The 16698-nt window shown below is 38.6% G+C and overlaps 1 protein-coding gene across 3 annotated transcripts in view; it reads left to right on the top strand.

Moving 5' to 3' along the window:
- LOC143160727 (adhesion G protein-coupled receptor A1-like) overlaps nt 1–16698 on the top strand; it is a 296528-nt gene that overhangs the window by 129170 nt on the left and 150660 nt on the right. For all 3 annotated transcript variants that reach the window (XM_076338820.1, XM_076338822.1, XM_076338821.1), the window contains one exon: nt 9221–9434. In XM_076338820.1, coding sequence (XP_076194935.1) covers nt 9221–9434 — 214 coding nt within the window. The remainder of the gene's footprint in view (nt 1–9220; nt 9435–16698) is intronic.

Here is a 16698-nt window from a genome sequence, read left to right as displayed (position 1 = left end):
CCAAATTTGTTATTCTTCCCATAGCTTATTCTTAAACTACATCAGTGGTTTGTAATGTACAGTTTTGTCTGATTTTCTACATTGTCTTTGCCTGCTTGCTCCAAAAAGCATGCGAAATAACTAAATGAAAATTTAGCTAAGATGTAGTGAGGAGAATATCAGCGAAACGAAGCTTCTTTAATCTTCAAAACTTCTGCCCTTGGAGACTTGACTGGCCATCTCCAAAAGCTAGTTGCTCATGAGCAAAGCAATGGTACGACAGCCAGCCTTGACTCATGGAGTATCCCGGAAGATATATTCTTTTTTCTTAACATGGTAATATGTACATTAAAAGACTAGGGTTAAATTTCATACTGGTAATTCTTAGACAAAATTATATACATTTCTTTGCCAAACCTATGTTAATATTGTCCGGTTAACAGCAGTGATTACAATTTGTTGTAATTAATCTTAATTGTTCTCATGGGAAAGTTCCTTATTGTTGTGGTTTAACCTCAGTCAGCAACCGAGCACCACACAGCCGCTCGCTCACTCCTCCCCACCCGGTGGGATGGGGGAGAGAATTGGAAGAGTAGAAGTGAGAAAAACTCATGGGTTGAGATAAAAACAGTTTAATAGTTGAAATAAAATAATAATAGCAATAATAATAATAATAATGTAGTAATAATAATAATACACAAAGCAAGTGATGCACAGTGCAATTGCTCACCACCCACTGACCGATGCCCAGCCAGTCCCCCAGCAGCAGCCCCCCCGGCCAGCTTTCCCCATTTTATGTACTGAGCATGACGTCCCATGGTATGGAATGTCCCTTTGGCCAGTTGGGGTCAGCTGTCCTGGCTGTGCCCCCTCCCAGCTTCTTGTGCACCTCCAGCCTTCTCAGTCAGTAGAGCATGGGAAGCTGAAAAGTCCTTGGCCAGTGTAAGCACTACCTAGCAACAACTAAAACATCGGTGCCTTATCGGTGCCTTATCAACTTTGTTCTCTCCTAAATCCGAAACACAGCACTGTACCAGCTACTAGGAAGGAAATTAACTCTATCCCTGCTGAAACCAGGACACTTATAAAGCCTCCATTCTCATACCCTCTGTTCTAATTAAGTGGAGTATACCATAGTAATATTTCACATTTTTATAGCACATTTCATCATACAGCACTTTCTTTAATATATGTATAAAAATGGCTGTAGAGAGCTGCAGTTTCTGACACTGTCAGCTGGGCTGAGAGGAGTTTGGAATGGAAAAATTTCATACAATGACTGGGACGAGTTCTTACTTCAACAGAACTGTCACTTGTTCAGCATCTTTTATGACTTTTACATGTCTCTTTCGTTTGGCATTCTTGCAGCATAGATGGGTACTCATGCAGCCTGCTGGACTCTGGGCAATTAGGGGCAATCACTGCCACTCCTGGGACCTTCCTGCTGCCATGCTTCCTTGGTCTGAGTGTGTAGTAATGGTATGAAAATAAAAAGAAGGTGGCTAGTGGTGCTTAAGGTTTGGAAAGATGAGTGCTACCACTACACTTCCCAGATAGATAAAGCTGATCAATATATTTTGTAGAGCTAGGTGCTTTATGCTTGCCACTGCTCAGCCATTTTTATTAACTGCAAGCTGTAATGAGTGTGCATAGCCATGAACCTGCCAGCTTGCTTGCCATAAGGATAATTTGAGTAATTGAAACTGGCTTTCTAGCAATAGCTTCTGACTCTTACCGGCGAAGGAATTTGTGTTGTTGAATCTTCCAGTACCATAGCTGTCAATATGTCATGGTCTTCAATTTCGGGATGTGGCAAATAATCAAATGCTCCCCAGCTTCTAAAGTAGACTTCTGGGACAATTTGAAAATAAGAAATTGAAAAGCGGCAGCAGTTTTATTTGATAAGGAAGAAATCAGTGATGAAAAAACTCTGCCCATTCTTTAAAATTTCTGCTAGATATGCCAATGCAAGACGTGGACTTTATTTTGCCCACGTGCAGATAATATTTTTGGTTAATTGATTAACTGGAATAAAACCTTGAATTTCCTATTATGAATATTTTTCACGTAGCTGTTGCCATTTTACAAATTAATGTTATGATATTTGGCATTCATGTTAAATGTTATTAAGTGAAACCTACCACCTCTGTATTTCTCTACCTCTACTTTCCTACCAAGTAAACTTAAAATGGTTGTAACGGACACAACATGCGTCAGTCCCTAGACCCAGTGCAAAACTGATAATTTATTTTCACAGGGGCTTACAAATCTGGGGTAAACTGCTGTAGAGAAATAACTTTGTCATGGCTGGACTTGTCACCCACCTGCTGAGTGCTGGCTGAAACCTGTATGAGTTGGATTTGCTAAAAGTGACTAGATTTGAATTGTACTTTTTCTAGCTCAGCTTTCCTTAGTTTCTACACAGGTGTAACTTATTTTAGTTGAATAAGACTGAGAAGTGATGGAATCCAAGTGCTTCTAAGTGAGGCTGTCATCCAAAGCTCTGATTGTAGCTCTTCTTGGCATAACTGCACTGACTTTAATCTTCTGTTTTGTAGATATGGAGTATATTTATGAGGTTAGCTAACCTAGATAACTGAAGGACCAGTAGCAGTGGACTGTGACAGCCTGGGCTCACTGTACTTCTAACTTACTCAGGATAAATCCTGGGATTGGTACTTCTGTTCAGCTCCCTGCAGCAGCATCTACATTCTTATCAGTGCCTCAGTCCACTGACTCTGCTATGCCTGCTCATGAGACATGAACACTTTCTCTCTTCTTTTTCTCAGCTTTGATGGCTTTACAGAAGTTTGCAGGAGTAAAAAGTAACACAAAATTTGTAACTTAAAGTAAAACAGTATACACGTCTGAAGTCTTGCTCTTTGGTTAGTAGCTACCATTTCAGTGTAGCACTTAGCATTACAAAATAAACATAAACCTGTGATTTAATTATGAGATGCTGCAAAAAAATACATCTACTTTATGTTCCTGTCTGAAAAGCATGTATGAAAGTGAAAGGGACTGGTGAAATGGTGTGGAATATGCCTTGCCCTGCCAGTATTATGAAGCTGGTGGAAATAAGAAGCTATTACACAAACAGAAGCTCTACTTTTTCTGCTGTGAGTGGTAAATGAATATGGTACAAAGCCTTCTTGTCCCAAGCCCAAAAGACTTATCTTATTTTGATGTGTTTAATACATGTTGGCATCTGTATTTGCTTGATATTATGTTAAAATTGGAGCCAGGCAAAGCTTTTATTAAAACTGAAGCTTGGCTCCAGTTCTGTATTCCTTCTCGACTTCCTTGGCATATGGCACTGTCTGTGACCTTCTACACCAAACCTTTCGTTATTGTCAGCAAATTTTGCAATACGGAAATTGGCATTGGTGTACTGGCACCTTCCCTTCTTGGCAGAACTGGCCTTCAGAGCAATTCAGATCACTCTCTTTTCTTCAGTTCCATTCAGTAAATACCAACAGATATAATTTGCTGTGTCAGCAATTCAAATTTTTAACTGTGTTTCAATTTGTTTTTCCTTATTTTCATCTGTCCTTTTTGTTGGACCAGTTCCTTTACTTTGTCCTCACTTCCAGCTTCCCCCCTCTGCGCTTTCCATGCACATTTCTTTCCCACTGAGATTGTATACAAATATTAGAGCTCTAACTCACACTTTTGTCAGCAGGATGTGCCGCACTCTGTAGGCACACTCAGTTCAAATAAAAATTCCATTGGCAATACAATAAATCAAGTGATTAACAAGAAGCAAAATGCCAGCCTCTGGTTTTTTTCTGTCCCAAAAGCTTGTGGTGCACTGTAGCAAACTGAATTTTCTACCAAGAGGCAGAAGTCCATGGTGTATCCTGAGAAATGAGCACTATAATACTGCACTGATGTGTGGGCAACCTGGAGAAACCTGTGGATTTTCCTATTTCTGACTGTGTAAAAGCTGCCAGTATCAAACAAAGCCAGTTAATGAGGGCCAGAAAACGTATAGCAGAAAACTGTGCCTATGGTAAACTGAACAGCAGAATGCTCTGGTGTAGTAACCAGGATTATGCACTTAGTAGCTATTTAGCTGTAGAGAGTTGTGCTGCCCAGGTTATAGGTTGCGTAGGAGAAAATGCAAAAAATGTGGCTGGAGGTAGGATGTAGTTTCATTTTTCTCTGATCATGTCTCCAGTATCTTGTGCTGGTCATGTTGGCCAATGACTAGCCAACTTTCTCTAGTGTTTAGACAAATCTATTGCGTAGGCCAGCTTTTGTGCTTACAGATTTGCTTTTGATCATTCATCCAGAAAACGGTAGTGTCCATTCATTATAAGTGCATACATTTTAAATATGATCATATTATATTTAAAATGTAACTAAAATACAGGTTAGAGATGCATCGTATGTTATGTCTTTTACAAATAGTTGTATTCCATATATGTTCGGTGACAGCAGTATTTCCTTCACATTCTTTTCCTTTCCATCTTTTAAAACAGTAAACAAAAAGAAAGGCTAAAATTAGAAGCAAAATTGAACTACTCAGAATCTCAAGAACTGAATTGTAAGGAAAAGCGCAGAAAGTATTTCATGTGTGTGCATGTGTGTGAGAGAGAGAAATTGTTTTATAAAGATATTAAGGGCATACGCATTGGAACATTTCCTTAGAGCTTCAGTGCACCTTGCTGTTTTTCTATTTTAGCTAATGGTTATTGAAATAATTTCTATTTTCTTTTTCCACTTTATATACATCTTGGGACACTGCATGCATTAAAATGTGCATGGATATACTTTCTGTGAGAAGGACTCTTAAGCGATACTCTAATTCAGTGGTATTTGTGTAACCTGATTCCTCCTCCATATGTCCTCAGTATTCTAGTCTAGAGCTAATCTGCAATGCAAGACTGGATCGCATAAAGAATCTGGCCTTCAGTCAACAAAACCCTTTTCTGCTGAGAAGTGAAAGATAAAGAAAAAGATGTAATTGCTATAATGACGGGTTAGACCTTTAGATTCATGCTGCAATCAGTGATTCCTGTGGTGCTCTCCCGCAATCATGGTTTAGTGCTGACTAGAGAGACAAGACAGGTAAAGACTGTAAAACACTTCAGCAGCCCTTGATCTAAATGCCTGTAGGAGAGCCACACCTCTCATCTGCAGATGGTGGTGCTGGCTCCAAATGCGAGGGCAGCAGAGTGGATTGTCTTGGAAGGAGAATCCTGGAATATTTTTCACATGTGTAAAAATTAAATAAATGAAATCCCCCTAAGTTAGTCCCTCTGCTCCCAGGATACAATAGTAAACTGTAAATTATTTTTAATCTGATGAGGCTGTTGTATCTGCCATATGTACACACACACACACACACATATATACATGAGCATCAGAGATTATATATATTTATTAGGTCTTCAGTAATCACATAATCAAAGAGAAAATTTCTCTTGTGTAGGGATATGCTTGCCAGAGATGTTATATTTCAGTGCTGTCAAAACAATGCCAAAACTATTCCAAATACTTTCAGAATTTCTTACATCTTACTTCTTACTTTATTGTCAAAGTCAAACTTGAAAATGAGTGTACAGCATTAGTAAATACTTCTATTTTTATTCTAAGTTTGAAGGATTGTTGGATTATGGATTTAAAATAAGTATTTCCAGCTGATGCTGATAGAACTATACAATCATTTTACAGCCATTCAGGACAAAGGGTATTGGCCCTAATCCTGAAACTCTTATTGATGCAATTAATCCTTATATCTGTGAGCTGTGTCACTGAAGTCAACTGGAACTTTTGCATGAGTAATAGTTGCAGAACCAGCCTCAGTCATTTAAATCATGATTATCCCCAGAAAACAACTGCAGATTTGCTCTTGTAATCATTTTTTTGGTAGAAATCACACAGATTAAAAGCAGATGTTTTGTAGAAGTACTTAAGTGTACCTTCCTTGTTCTGCAAATGTCATAATCCATAGAAATTTTACTTGTTTAACTTTGAAAATGAGTTTGCATCATTATTTGTCGATTTGGCCAACCCAAATATGTACATTGTGAAAGGGTTCAGCTGGTCAGAAGGATATCCCACCCTAACGGTAAACCAAAGGTACGTTTCATTCACTTTGCATCTTTGTTGGCACTTAGAAGGACTTGCAAAGAAAAAGAAAATGAGTAGGTTGTTGATATGACTGATGTCAATCAAAGGATCATTTTCTCCTTTTCTGATATGCTGCAGTTAAAAAAGGTTTCATTTACTTCTGATCAATAATTGACAAAATCTGCACAAAACACATCATTCCTACTCCATTTCTGGGTTTGGTGATTCCCAAGGCTGAGCCACAGAAATGATAACGGGAGAGCCTCAAAGACCAGCTATAAAGGCAGAGAGAAATTCAAAGTGATAGCGTTACACTGCATCTGTATGCCAGGCAAGTTATTTAGCTTGTCTTAAGAAATATTGATACTATAGTTGGCACTCTTTCTACTTCATAGCCTCATGACACAATGTGTCACTCAGTGCATGAGCAAAAACATTTGACAAGATACAATATCCTCAGGTAAAAATTACTGTGTTCATGAGAAACATTTTATTTCTGTGAGTAGTATATATTTCTGTTGTACTTGTGACAGTATGTTTAGTTTTTCTGGACTCCATTTTCATAATCATTCAGTTAATTTATGGCTAAATTCCACACCATCACTTATCCTTACATTCTATAACTGACTTCGTAATGCAACACAAAGATTGCAACCTTTTGGAGAGAGGTTCTCTCCATCTTCTAGTAAAAACCTTTAATGTAAATGACTGAGACCAAGCCTGCAGCTATTATGAATGAGGTATTAATCTGGTTTACTTTCCCTTCTTTTAGTTAGAAGCCAAAGATCATATAGAAATACTAGGTATGTTTCAAGGAATTTTTAGTAACGCATCCATGTCCACAAATAATAGGCGCAATCAGAAGATAAACTACAGGATGTACACACAAGTAAGGAGGGATATCTGAAGCCTGCCCTTATAGTCACAGCAGACTTACAACATTTCAGTAGATAGCAGCTAGCCCCTTAATCCTCTGTGTGCTTCTCCCAGACAGCAATATCACATATTCACTCTTGTACAAATCCTGCGTATTATGCCGGCCAGCACTCTTACTCTACAAAAAAGTAGAAGTGATCCCTCTCACTGTTTATTCAAAGCAAGTGATGAATATACTATTTAACATTCAAATTCCCCAGTAGTATTAAGGGCCCAAAGCTAGGTTTATAAATGCAGCTTCTCACAATTTAAGTGTTCCAAAGACAACATGTGAATGACATAAAGAAGCATGTTAGAGTGGGATGCTGAGTAAGGAGAGGAACAAACACTACTGGTTGTCCACGAATTTTAGCAATTGTAGAACCAGTGATTATGGCTTGCAATCTGGTTAGGCATGGTTAAGTTCATCTGTATTTATTATGGGCAATGGAGGATTTTGAGGAGAAAGTTTAAGGAAGATAAAATGGTGAGCAGTGAAATGGAAAAAAAAAATGTTAAAATACTTGTCAGAAAAATAGATGTTTGAGATAGTTACTAGTGGTGCAAATGTGGAAGGGTGACCTTTCAACTGACAACCCTGTAGGCTGGATAGATATTAATGATGAGAGGCCTTTAAATGAAAACGGAAGAAAAATAAAGGAGAAGAAGATCTAGTTTAAAAATTCTTTCCTCATCAAGGTAGAAGGATTTCCAACGTGCAAGTCTGTAGGCATTGTGTCTAAGATGAGATTGCAGTCGTGACATTATAAAGTGACCCAGGCTCAGTCAATTGTTTTGGCATTGTAGGCTGAGGTGGAAAGGTTGTATTTTAGGAATTATTGTGCAAGATATTCATGGTAGTGTGTTTATCAATCACATATGTGAGTTCTTAGTATTTTTATTATGATTAGAAATTTGTGCGATGATAACAAAGTATCAGCGGTAGTGATTTTCTTGTCCTGCCTAAGGAGACTATACCAGAAAAAAGAAAATAAGGTTTTCCTTTATTCCTTATTATCCTATAAAAGATGATCTTCTTTCTTCAGATGCAGAGCCTCTATTTCAATTACCTTTCCTAAAATGTTCCTTTTCAATGTTCTGCTACCGATTTAAAGAAATAGCATTAATCTCACCATGTATAGAAAATATTTTACAGAAATTGTGTTAAGGTAGTTTCAGGATCTAGAAATAAAAATGGAAGAAAACAAATACTGTCTAGAGATTCAGTCTCTACAGAGACTGTAGGATTGAAGGATATAGCCTTCAATCACTGTCAAATCTATGAAATTAGCAGACTTTCAGCATTCCCAAAAATGCATATGCCTTCCAAATTTACAACACTATTTATTTTTTAATTGTGTTTAGGCATTTGGGTATGTGATGATGGCAGCTGTTTTTTGTAAGATTCTGCTTAGAATAAGAATATGCAATATTCTTATTATTAGGGTATTTCTTGGGGAAAGACAGAAGAGAGAAAATTCATAAAATAAAGATCCACTATTAAAAAGTAGAAAGAGCTATTTAGATTAATATTTAACGTTGAGTAAAGATCTAGAGAGTAAAGACGACTTGTGGAAGAGGCAGAAGTAAGTAGGGACAAGGAAATGAGAAATCATAGGGACAGTTGAACTTCAGGGGAAAGGCTTTCGTTATATTTTCTACCCCCGGTCCAATTGAGGAGGGGGAGTGATAGAGCAGCTTTAGTGGGCACCTGGTGTCCAGCCAGGGTCAACCCACCACAGCATATGAGATCCTTTAGGCTCTGTAGAGCGAGTAAATTTTGTTCTGGAGCACAGTGGGAATTTCATCCACTGACAGTCAATTTGTCTTATAAATGCTAACTGTACCTATATTAATAGCTGTATTTTTTCTTTAATTGGAAGACTGATTTTTTTCTGTACTAAAGCATCCTGCTTTGAGTAGGAGGCTGGACTGGAGCATCTCAAGAGATCCCTTCCAACCTCACTCGTACTGTGAACTATTCTGTGAAACCCATTTTCTGTAGATATTCTGGTAATCCTGTAATCATCTGGGCTCACACCAATGAAAGAAATGTGATCTCTAGAATTCACAACATGGTCAGACTTAAGTGGGTAGTTTGAGGGCATATCTTTTATATTAGTGCTTTAATGTTAAGATCTAGGAAGCTAGAATTGTATACAATTAGTTCACTTCACAATATTCATGAGAGGAATTCATTGTGAGGGGTTTTTTTTCCTATTTTTCTGTTATTTTGTTTTTCCTGCAGCTGGGCCTCTGGAACTTCCTCTTTTTGAGCTGATCCCATCACAGAGACAAGTGGTTTTTCATGGAGACCGCTTGCCATTTCAGTGTACTGCAACATATGTTGACAATACCACCCAAGTACATTGGTACCATGCTGGTCGCCTGATCGAAACAGATGAAGAGAGTGGCATATTTGTGGAGGACAGCATCATTCATGACTGCTGCTTAATTACACGGTAACGTATGCTCCTTGCAATAGTCGGACTTGTAGGCAAGTCTTGAACAGATGCAACACTTGAAATAAGCTTCACTAAAACATGTATTGGGAGTTGTTTTATTTGAAGCAGTTCAATTCCATGCTTGAATTGGAACACACACAGGTATAGGTCTCTCATGGCTATGAATGGCTGTGGTGCCAAATCGTATTTCTTGTGTCTAAGTATCCAGATTTGAGCAACTATGGATTTGAAACAGATAAAAACAGAGTTTCTTAAACAGTAAACCATGAAAAGAAACTGAACTTAGAATAGCTTCAGTTGCGTATGAGAGTGATTTACAGCCAAACTACTTCTTCCTGACACCATCTAGAAGATTGATCTACCATAGTGATCTACCTGTGAAGAACTATCAATTTAAAAGGCTTGGATTAATTTCTGTAGGCTCCAATGTACTGGATCCTATATTCTTTAGTTAAGTAATCTCATATTCGTTTCTTATTAAAATTTTTCTCTACTTTCTATGACTTTTACCATCTGTGTGCCTCTGTGTGCTTAAGAGACAGATCTACAGAAACCTTTGCTGGTGTGAAAAATGCAAAAGGAATGAAGTAGAATAGGCTTCTATAAAAGAAGTAACAACTAATATTTGGCAATCATAGGATCATAGAATCATAGAATCATTGAGGTTGGAAAAGACCTCTAAGATCATCGAGTCCAACCGTCAACCCAACACCACCATGCCCACTAAACCATGTCCCTAAGCGCCTCATCTACTCGTCTTTTAAATACCTCCAGGGATGGGGACTCAACCACTTCCCTGGGCAGCCTGTGCCAATGTTTAACCACTCTTTCAGTTAAGACATTTTTCCTCACGTCCAATCTAAACCTCCCCTGGCGCAACTTGAGGCCATTTCCTCTCATCCTATCGCTTGTTACTTGGGAGAAGAGACCGACAGCCACCTCGCTACAACCTCCTTTCAGGTAGTTGTAGAGAGCGATGAGGTCTCCCCTCAGCCTCCTTTTCTCCAGGCTAAACAACCCCAGTTCCCTCAGCCGCTCCTCATAAGACTTGTGCTCCAGACCCTTCACCAGCCTCGTTGCCCTTCTCTGGACACGCTCCAGCACCTCAACGTCCTTCTTGTAGTGAGGGGCCCAAAACTGAACACAGTATTCGAGGTGCGGCCTCACCAGGGCCAAGTACAGGGGCACGATCACTCCCCTAGTCCTGCTGGCCACACTAGTTTTGATACAGGCCAGGATGCCGTTGGCCTTCTTGGCCGCCTGGGCACACTGCCGGCTCATGTTCAGCCAGCTGTCGACCAGCACCCCCAGGTCCTTCTCTGCTGGGCAGCTTTCCAGCCACTCTTCCCCAAGCCTGTAGCGCTGCATGGGGTTGTTGTGGCCGAAGTGCAGGACCCGGCACTTGGCCTTGTTGAACCTCATACAGTTGGCCTGGGCCCATCCATCCAGCCTGTCCAGGTCCCTTTGCAGAGCCTTCCTACCCTCGAGCAGATCAACACTCCCGCCCAACTTGGTGTCATCTGCAAACTTACTGAGGGTGTACTCGATCCCCTCATCCAGATCATCGATAAAGATATTGAACAAGACCGGCCCCAAAACTGAGCCCTGGAGAACACCGCTCGTGACCGGCCGCCAACTGGATTGAACTCCATTCACCACAACTCTCTGGGCCCGGCCGTCCAGCCAGTTTTTGACCCAGCGCAGAGTACACCTGTCTAAGCCGTGAGCCGCCAGCTTCTCTAGGAGAATGCTGTGGGAGATGGTGTCAAAGGCCTTCCTGAAGTCCAGGTAGACCACATCCACAGCCTTTCCCTCATCCACTAGGCGGGTCACCTGGTCATAGAAGGAGATCAGGCTGGTCAAGCAGGACCTGCCTCTCATGAATCCGTGCTGGCTGGGCCTGATCCCCTGGTTGTCCCACTCATGCCTTGTGAGCGCCCTCAAGATGAACCGCTCCATAATCTTCCCCGGCACCGAGGTCAGGCTGACAGGCCTGTAGTTCCCCGGATCCTCCTTCCGGCCCTTCTTGTAGATGAGCGTCACATTGGCAAGCCTCCAGTCGTCTGGGACCTCCCCCGTTAACCAGGACTGCTAATAAATGATGGAGAGTGGCTTGGCGAGCTCCTCCGCCAGCTCCCTCAGCACTCTTGGGTGGATCCCATCCGGCCCCATAGAGCTGTGAGCGTCCAGGTGGTGTAGCAGGTCATTGACTGCTTCATCTTGGATTATGGGGGGTTCATCCTGCTCGCCGTCCCTGTCTTCCAGCTCGGGGGGCTGAGTACCCTGAGGATAACTGGTCTGCCTGTTAAAGACTGAGGCAAAGGAGGCATTGAGTACCTCCGCCTTTTCCTCATCCTCGGTGACAATGTTCCCCCCCGCATCCAATAAAGGATGGAGATTCTCCTTGGCTCTCTTCTTGTCATTAATATATTTGTAAAAACTTTTTTTGTTGTCTTTAACGACAGCGGCCAGATTGCGTTCTAGCTGGGCTTTTGCCTTTCTCATTTCCTCTCTGCACGACCTAATGATCATATGACCATGACAATGGTCATATTGTAATGACCATATTGTTCCAGTTTTGCTTCAGTTTTCCCTTTTAAATCTTATTTAATAAATTATTATAAATCTCTGTGGTTTTTTTTGGTTTTTATCGTCGTGTATGGGCTTGTCACTAAAAGCTGCTAAGCTGTTGCACACAGCCTTTTGTCCTCTGCCAATTTCCATCATTGATCAAAAAAAGAGTCTGATTCTGTGTCTATGTTCTGCCTTTCTCTTTGTAGAAGATGGAATGAAAATAGCTATGCTAATTAGCTCTAGATCATCATTAACATCTTTTCACTCAACCAGTTTCTATTAATATAATTGACCTGAAATGCTTCTTGAACTATCAAATGAAAGTTATGAAGGGAGTCAAATTAATTCCTCTCCACTGGGGCCTTTTGGCTTTATTGATTTTAATTTCGTCTACTCACTGGTTATTTGACCCCTTTTGGAGTCCTATAGATCTGGAGGCGTAGATCTGACCTATTCTCCCAGCTACTGGCTTCCTTCTAATACTGATGTGTATGGCTGTAGCGGATAATGAAAAAGACTATTAGACCAATTAGTATGGTAATGCCAAGTGCATGAGCTATTATAAAACTGCTGAGTCACTGAAATTAAAGCATGTTCTTCTTATTTTCCTGATATCAAAATTAAAAGACATGCTGTTAATCTCATTATATTATTCAACTGAATTATATTTTGCACTATATAAGCAATTTGTACAGCGTAGTAATAAACTCAAATAAATTGTCTAAAAATGTTAAGATTTTCAAAATAGCTATCATTTTTAAAAAACTAGTTTAGAAGTAGCTTGACTGAATTTTACCTTATATTGCTTAATTTTTGCCAGACTATAAAATAAAAATCATTGTCTACCATAGCAATATTTTAATAAGGATGGTTGATCTGCTACCTACCTCATTTACTGTGCCATTAAATAAGTGACCTTGATGCTCATGTTGCAGTATGCACTGGGACCAGGTATTCAGAAAGAACGTTCTCTAAATACGTCATCATATTTGCTGTTATAGACTGGAAAAATGCTTTGACTTGTCCAAGTTATGTGATACAGACTGTCAAAATGAGACAAAATATTTTTTGAATTAAACTCTCAATCTTTAAACAGCTATTTAAAAGCTTAAAACATTTTAATTGCTCATTTATTTGAGCTATATGTTTCACTTCACAATATAGTAGGGCATCAACACTGCCTTTACTGTACAGCATGGTCCTTATGCAGTCAAAAATGCTAATACTCAAGCAATCATGCCTCTGCCTTGATCAAGGGACTGATCAAAACTAGCTTACTAAAGGCAAGAGAAACCTATACTTTTGAAACTAGCTTTCAAAACCCATACTATTTTGAAGTCAGTGATTTTTTTTAATATAAATTATAGATGTATTGTCTTTTTGTGTTGAAAATGAGAAAACATTGCTTAAGTTACAACTGTAAAAACTCTCCAGCATTTCTTAATTCTAATCCCATCATCATGACCATGTATACTATAACTCCATTTATATCATTATTATTATTACATGTTAAAATAGTATGTAATAGCATGCTTATTACATGTTACAATAGTATGTATTAATATGCTTGTTACATGCTATTACACACTAATTTGTGATAGTTCTTAAGGCTAAATCACAGTTGTGCGAGGCACTGTGAAACATCAGAAAGACCCTGAGGTTATCATATGTTAAGTATAAGATTTGGAGTAAAAATAAAGGTAATTTAAAATCAGTTCTTACAGTGTCATATTTTGCCTTCCTATACCTACTCTTTACAGCAAATGTCCGCTCTCTGTGGCTTTCTGTGATTGTACTGAAGGACAGGCTTTGGCTTGTGCTGCTTAGCAATTGAAAGATTTCTGAAGCTAGTTTTGAACAAAGAGGTGAAGTCCTGTTCCAAAAGCTGCTTATTCAAACATCTTTAGATGGTTATTTTATTGGGTAGTTCCAGATATTTCTGGACGTGGATTTACAACACAAATATCATACTAAACCCTTCTGTTTTATTAACTGCCACAGTAGAAGGATAAAATATCCAAATGTGTATTTTTTGTCTCCTATGATAAAGCAGAATAAACTAAAATAAATGTTTTTGTTACAATAATTAAACTAAAGTTTTGAACTGTATTCCGGCCTGTGACATTTTTCTTGGCAAAGAGTATTCCCTTATAGGAGATCTTGAGAAGGTGTTTTCAATTCTGCTGCTAGCTCGCATTTACCATTTCTTGCCAATGATAATAATATTTGATTTTGCTCATGTTGAATTTTCTGTCATTATGCCTGTGTATAAATGTCATAGTCGTACATAAAAATGTAAATGTGACGTGGAACTAATTTCATATCATCTGTGAATGGATCTAGCTGAAATTGTGACTTGTGTTTCCATGAAGACAGCCTAATTTCTTAAGCCTGGAATATTAGATTATCCGTTTGATCACAATAAGCGGCAATGAAACAATCCATATCCCTGAAGCCACATAGAAAGCAGATTATGTACGATTCTCTGCAGCATAGCATCTTTCCCAACTTCCCCACTGTTCCCTTTCAGTGTTTAGAGAGGCTAGCAGGACAGTTATTAGAATATTAAACTCAAAAAGAGAAATATTTTAGTTTTATGAACCAAGCAACTCCGCAGTAGTAGAGAGACTTTAATATTCAGGAAGTTTCTTATTTACCACATAGACTATAATGACAATTTTAAAGTCTTTTTGGTTCTATTCTGTAAATACTTGTGTAGAATGTTTAACAGTGCTTATGTCTCTGACAGCTGCAATGGCTGCTCTGGGACCATTACAGTTCACAAGTGCTCTTTCTGAAAACATTAAACTGTGCAGAAAGTTAAGAAGCCATAAAAAGGAGTGTTACAACTGGAGAAACTAACATGCTTTTAACTACACCTAGGATAGCAGGTGTTAGGATCAGATGTGTTTTTCAGATGTAATTTTTGTTATGTTATGTAGATAGATTTGCCACTGGAAACACAGACTATTAGGTCTCAACTGTGATCCCCCACAAATAGTGTTTTTCTCTTATACGCTGTGCTGAGTATTTCAGTCTTCTAAATATGGCTGCCAAATGCAGTTCTTAAAACAAAACAAAAAAAAAAGTAAGCTTACGAATCTGGGTTTTGTTTAAAGCATCTAGTGCTTCCATACATTTTGACAGCAGTCAAAACCAATATGGGATGGTCAAATGTAAATAATGAAAGAAATAGTAATGTTTGAGATAAGACATTTATGGAACTACAGCTGATCCTTTAGGTGTAACAAGGGTAGGGGAAATAGTAAGAAAACTGATTTTAAAATTTATACATAAAATGTGTATACTCATTTCTGAAAGCTGCTTTTAGAGGTATATGATTATGTGAAAATCTTCAAAACTTCCATCTGCAAAAGAAATATCTGATATCAAGGAAGAGTTTCAAATCATGATCCACTTGTACTGTAATAGCGAAGAAACTGGGGGAAAAATAAAAAGGAATGCGATGTGCATTAAAAATTACGATCATATTTTTTGTAATCAAGAAAGTTTCACTAAAAGAATAAGGATAGTTTAAGGTATGGTTATTGAGAGAAATGAATATGAGTACAGATCGATTCCAGGAGTAGACAGGTGGTATCATGACAAGTTTGAGATCCAGGCAGGCATACCATATAAGAAAGAACAAAACTTCCAGAAATTCTGGCAGAAAGGCAGAAATTCTATGCCTACTTTTTCTGGAAAGAATCAAAATGACCCCTGTACTCTCTTAACAGTTTGTGGCAAGAATACATCTGGAAAAGATACGAAGCAAGCGGTAGCGGTTTGGACCGATATTAGGTTAAGAACAGTCTGAAAATGAATGGTATATCGCCGGTGAGCATGTTACTAGGTTGGATACACACTTGGAAGTTCAGATATGTGCCAAATCATGGCAAAATATTGGAGATTCACTCTGCACAAGATTAAAAAAATAGGTGTTAGAACAAATCCAAAGAATCTGATTCAGAAATGCAGGTATTTGTGTTCTGCTGTCATGAGCATTTGGAGATGAGCAGCTGAGGGTCATGCTGAGAAGCCCAGGGAAGTCCCCAGAAATTGTTTAGTACTGATATTTTGTGGGTTCATCTAATTGACTCTGCTTGACCCTTAGTTGTTGAGCAGTTAGGAAAGAAATGAAGCAAAAGAACCATTTAAATTGCAAATCAATGTTTCTGTATTGTTTTGAGATTACCTTAAACCCTGCAGTCAATGGTCTACAGCTTACTTCAGGCACTGTAGGCAGCAAAAGACTAGTAGCAGATGCACCTTTACCAGCAATGTTCTCGTACATCAACAGGAAGATAATATTTAAAATTATTGCAGAATATTATGAAATGCACAGGCTAAGGGTTTGATTATCTGAGATTAAGAGAATCTTCATGTGAATTAATTTAGAAGATTAATTAAACTTAAGCCTTTTCTCTAAAAATCTTTCAATTATCTGAGTTGAAACCCAATGATAGTTTTTAGTTTTACTACTAATCAGTTTGGGGAATAATTTAAAATATAACCTGTGAAAAAGTATACCAATACTATGAAAAGCAAAAGCAGCAACACGATACCCTCTACTGTTAAAGGAATAGACAATTATGTAAGAATTGTGCTGTGCCATAAAAACTGTAGGCTTAATTTGGGTAACTGCTTATTGAAATGTGATTGAGAAAGATATTTTCACAGGAAATAT

This window comes from Aptenodytes patagonicus, chromosome 5 (genome assembly GCF_965638725.1).
Source record: "Aptenodytes patagonicus chromosome 5, bAptPat1.pri.cur, whole genome shotgun sequence".
Taxonomy (NCBI): Eukaryota; Metazoa; Chordata; class Aves; order Sphenisciformes; family Spheniscidae; genus Aptenodytes; species Aptenodytes patagonicus.
Note: the sequence above shows the minus strand (reverse complement) of the source record. Positions and strands in the feature narration are given on the sequence as shown.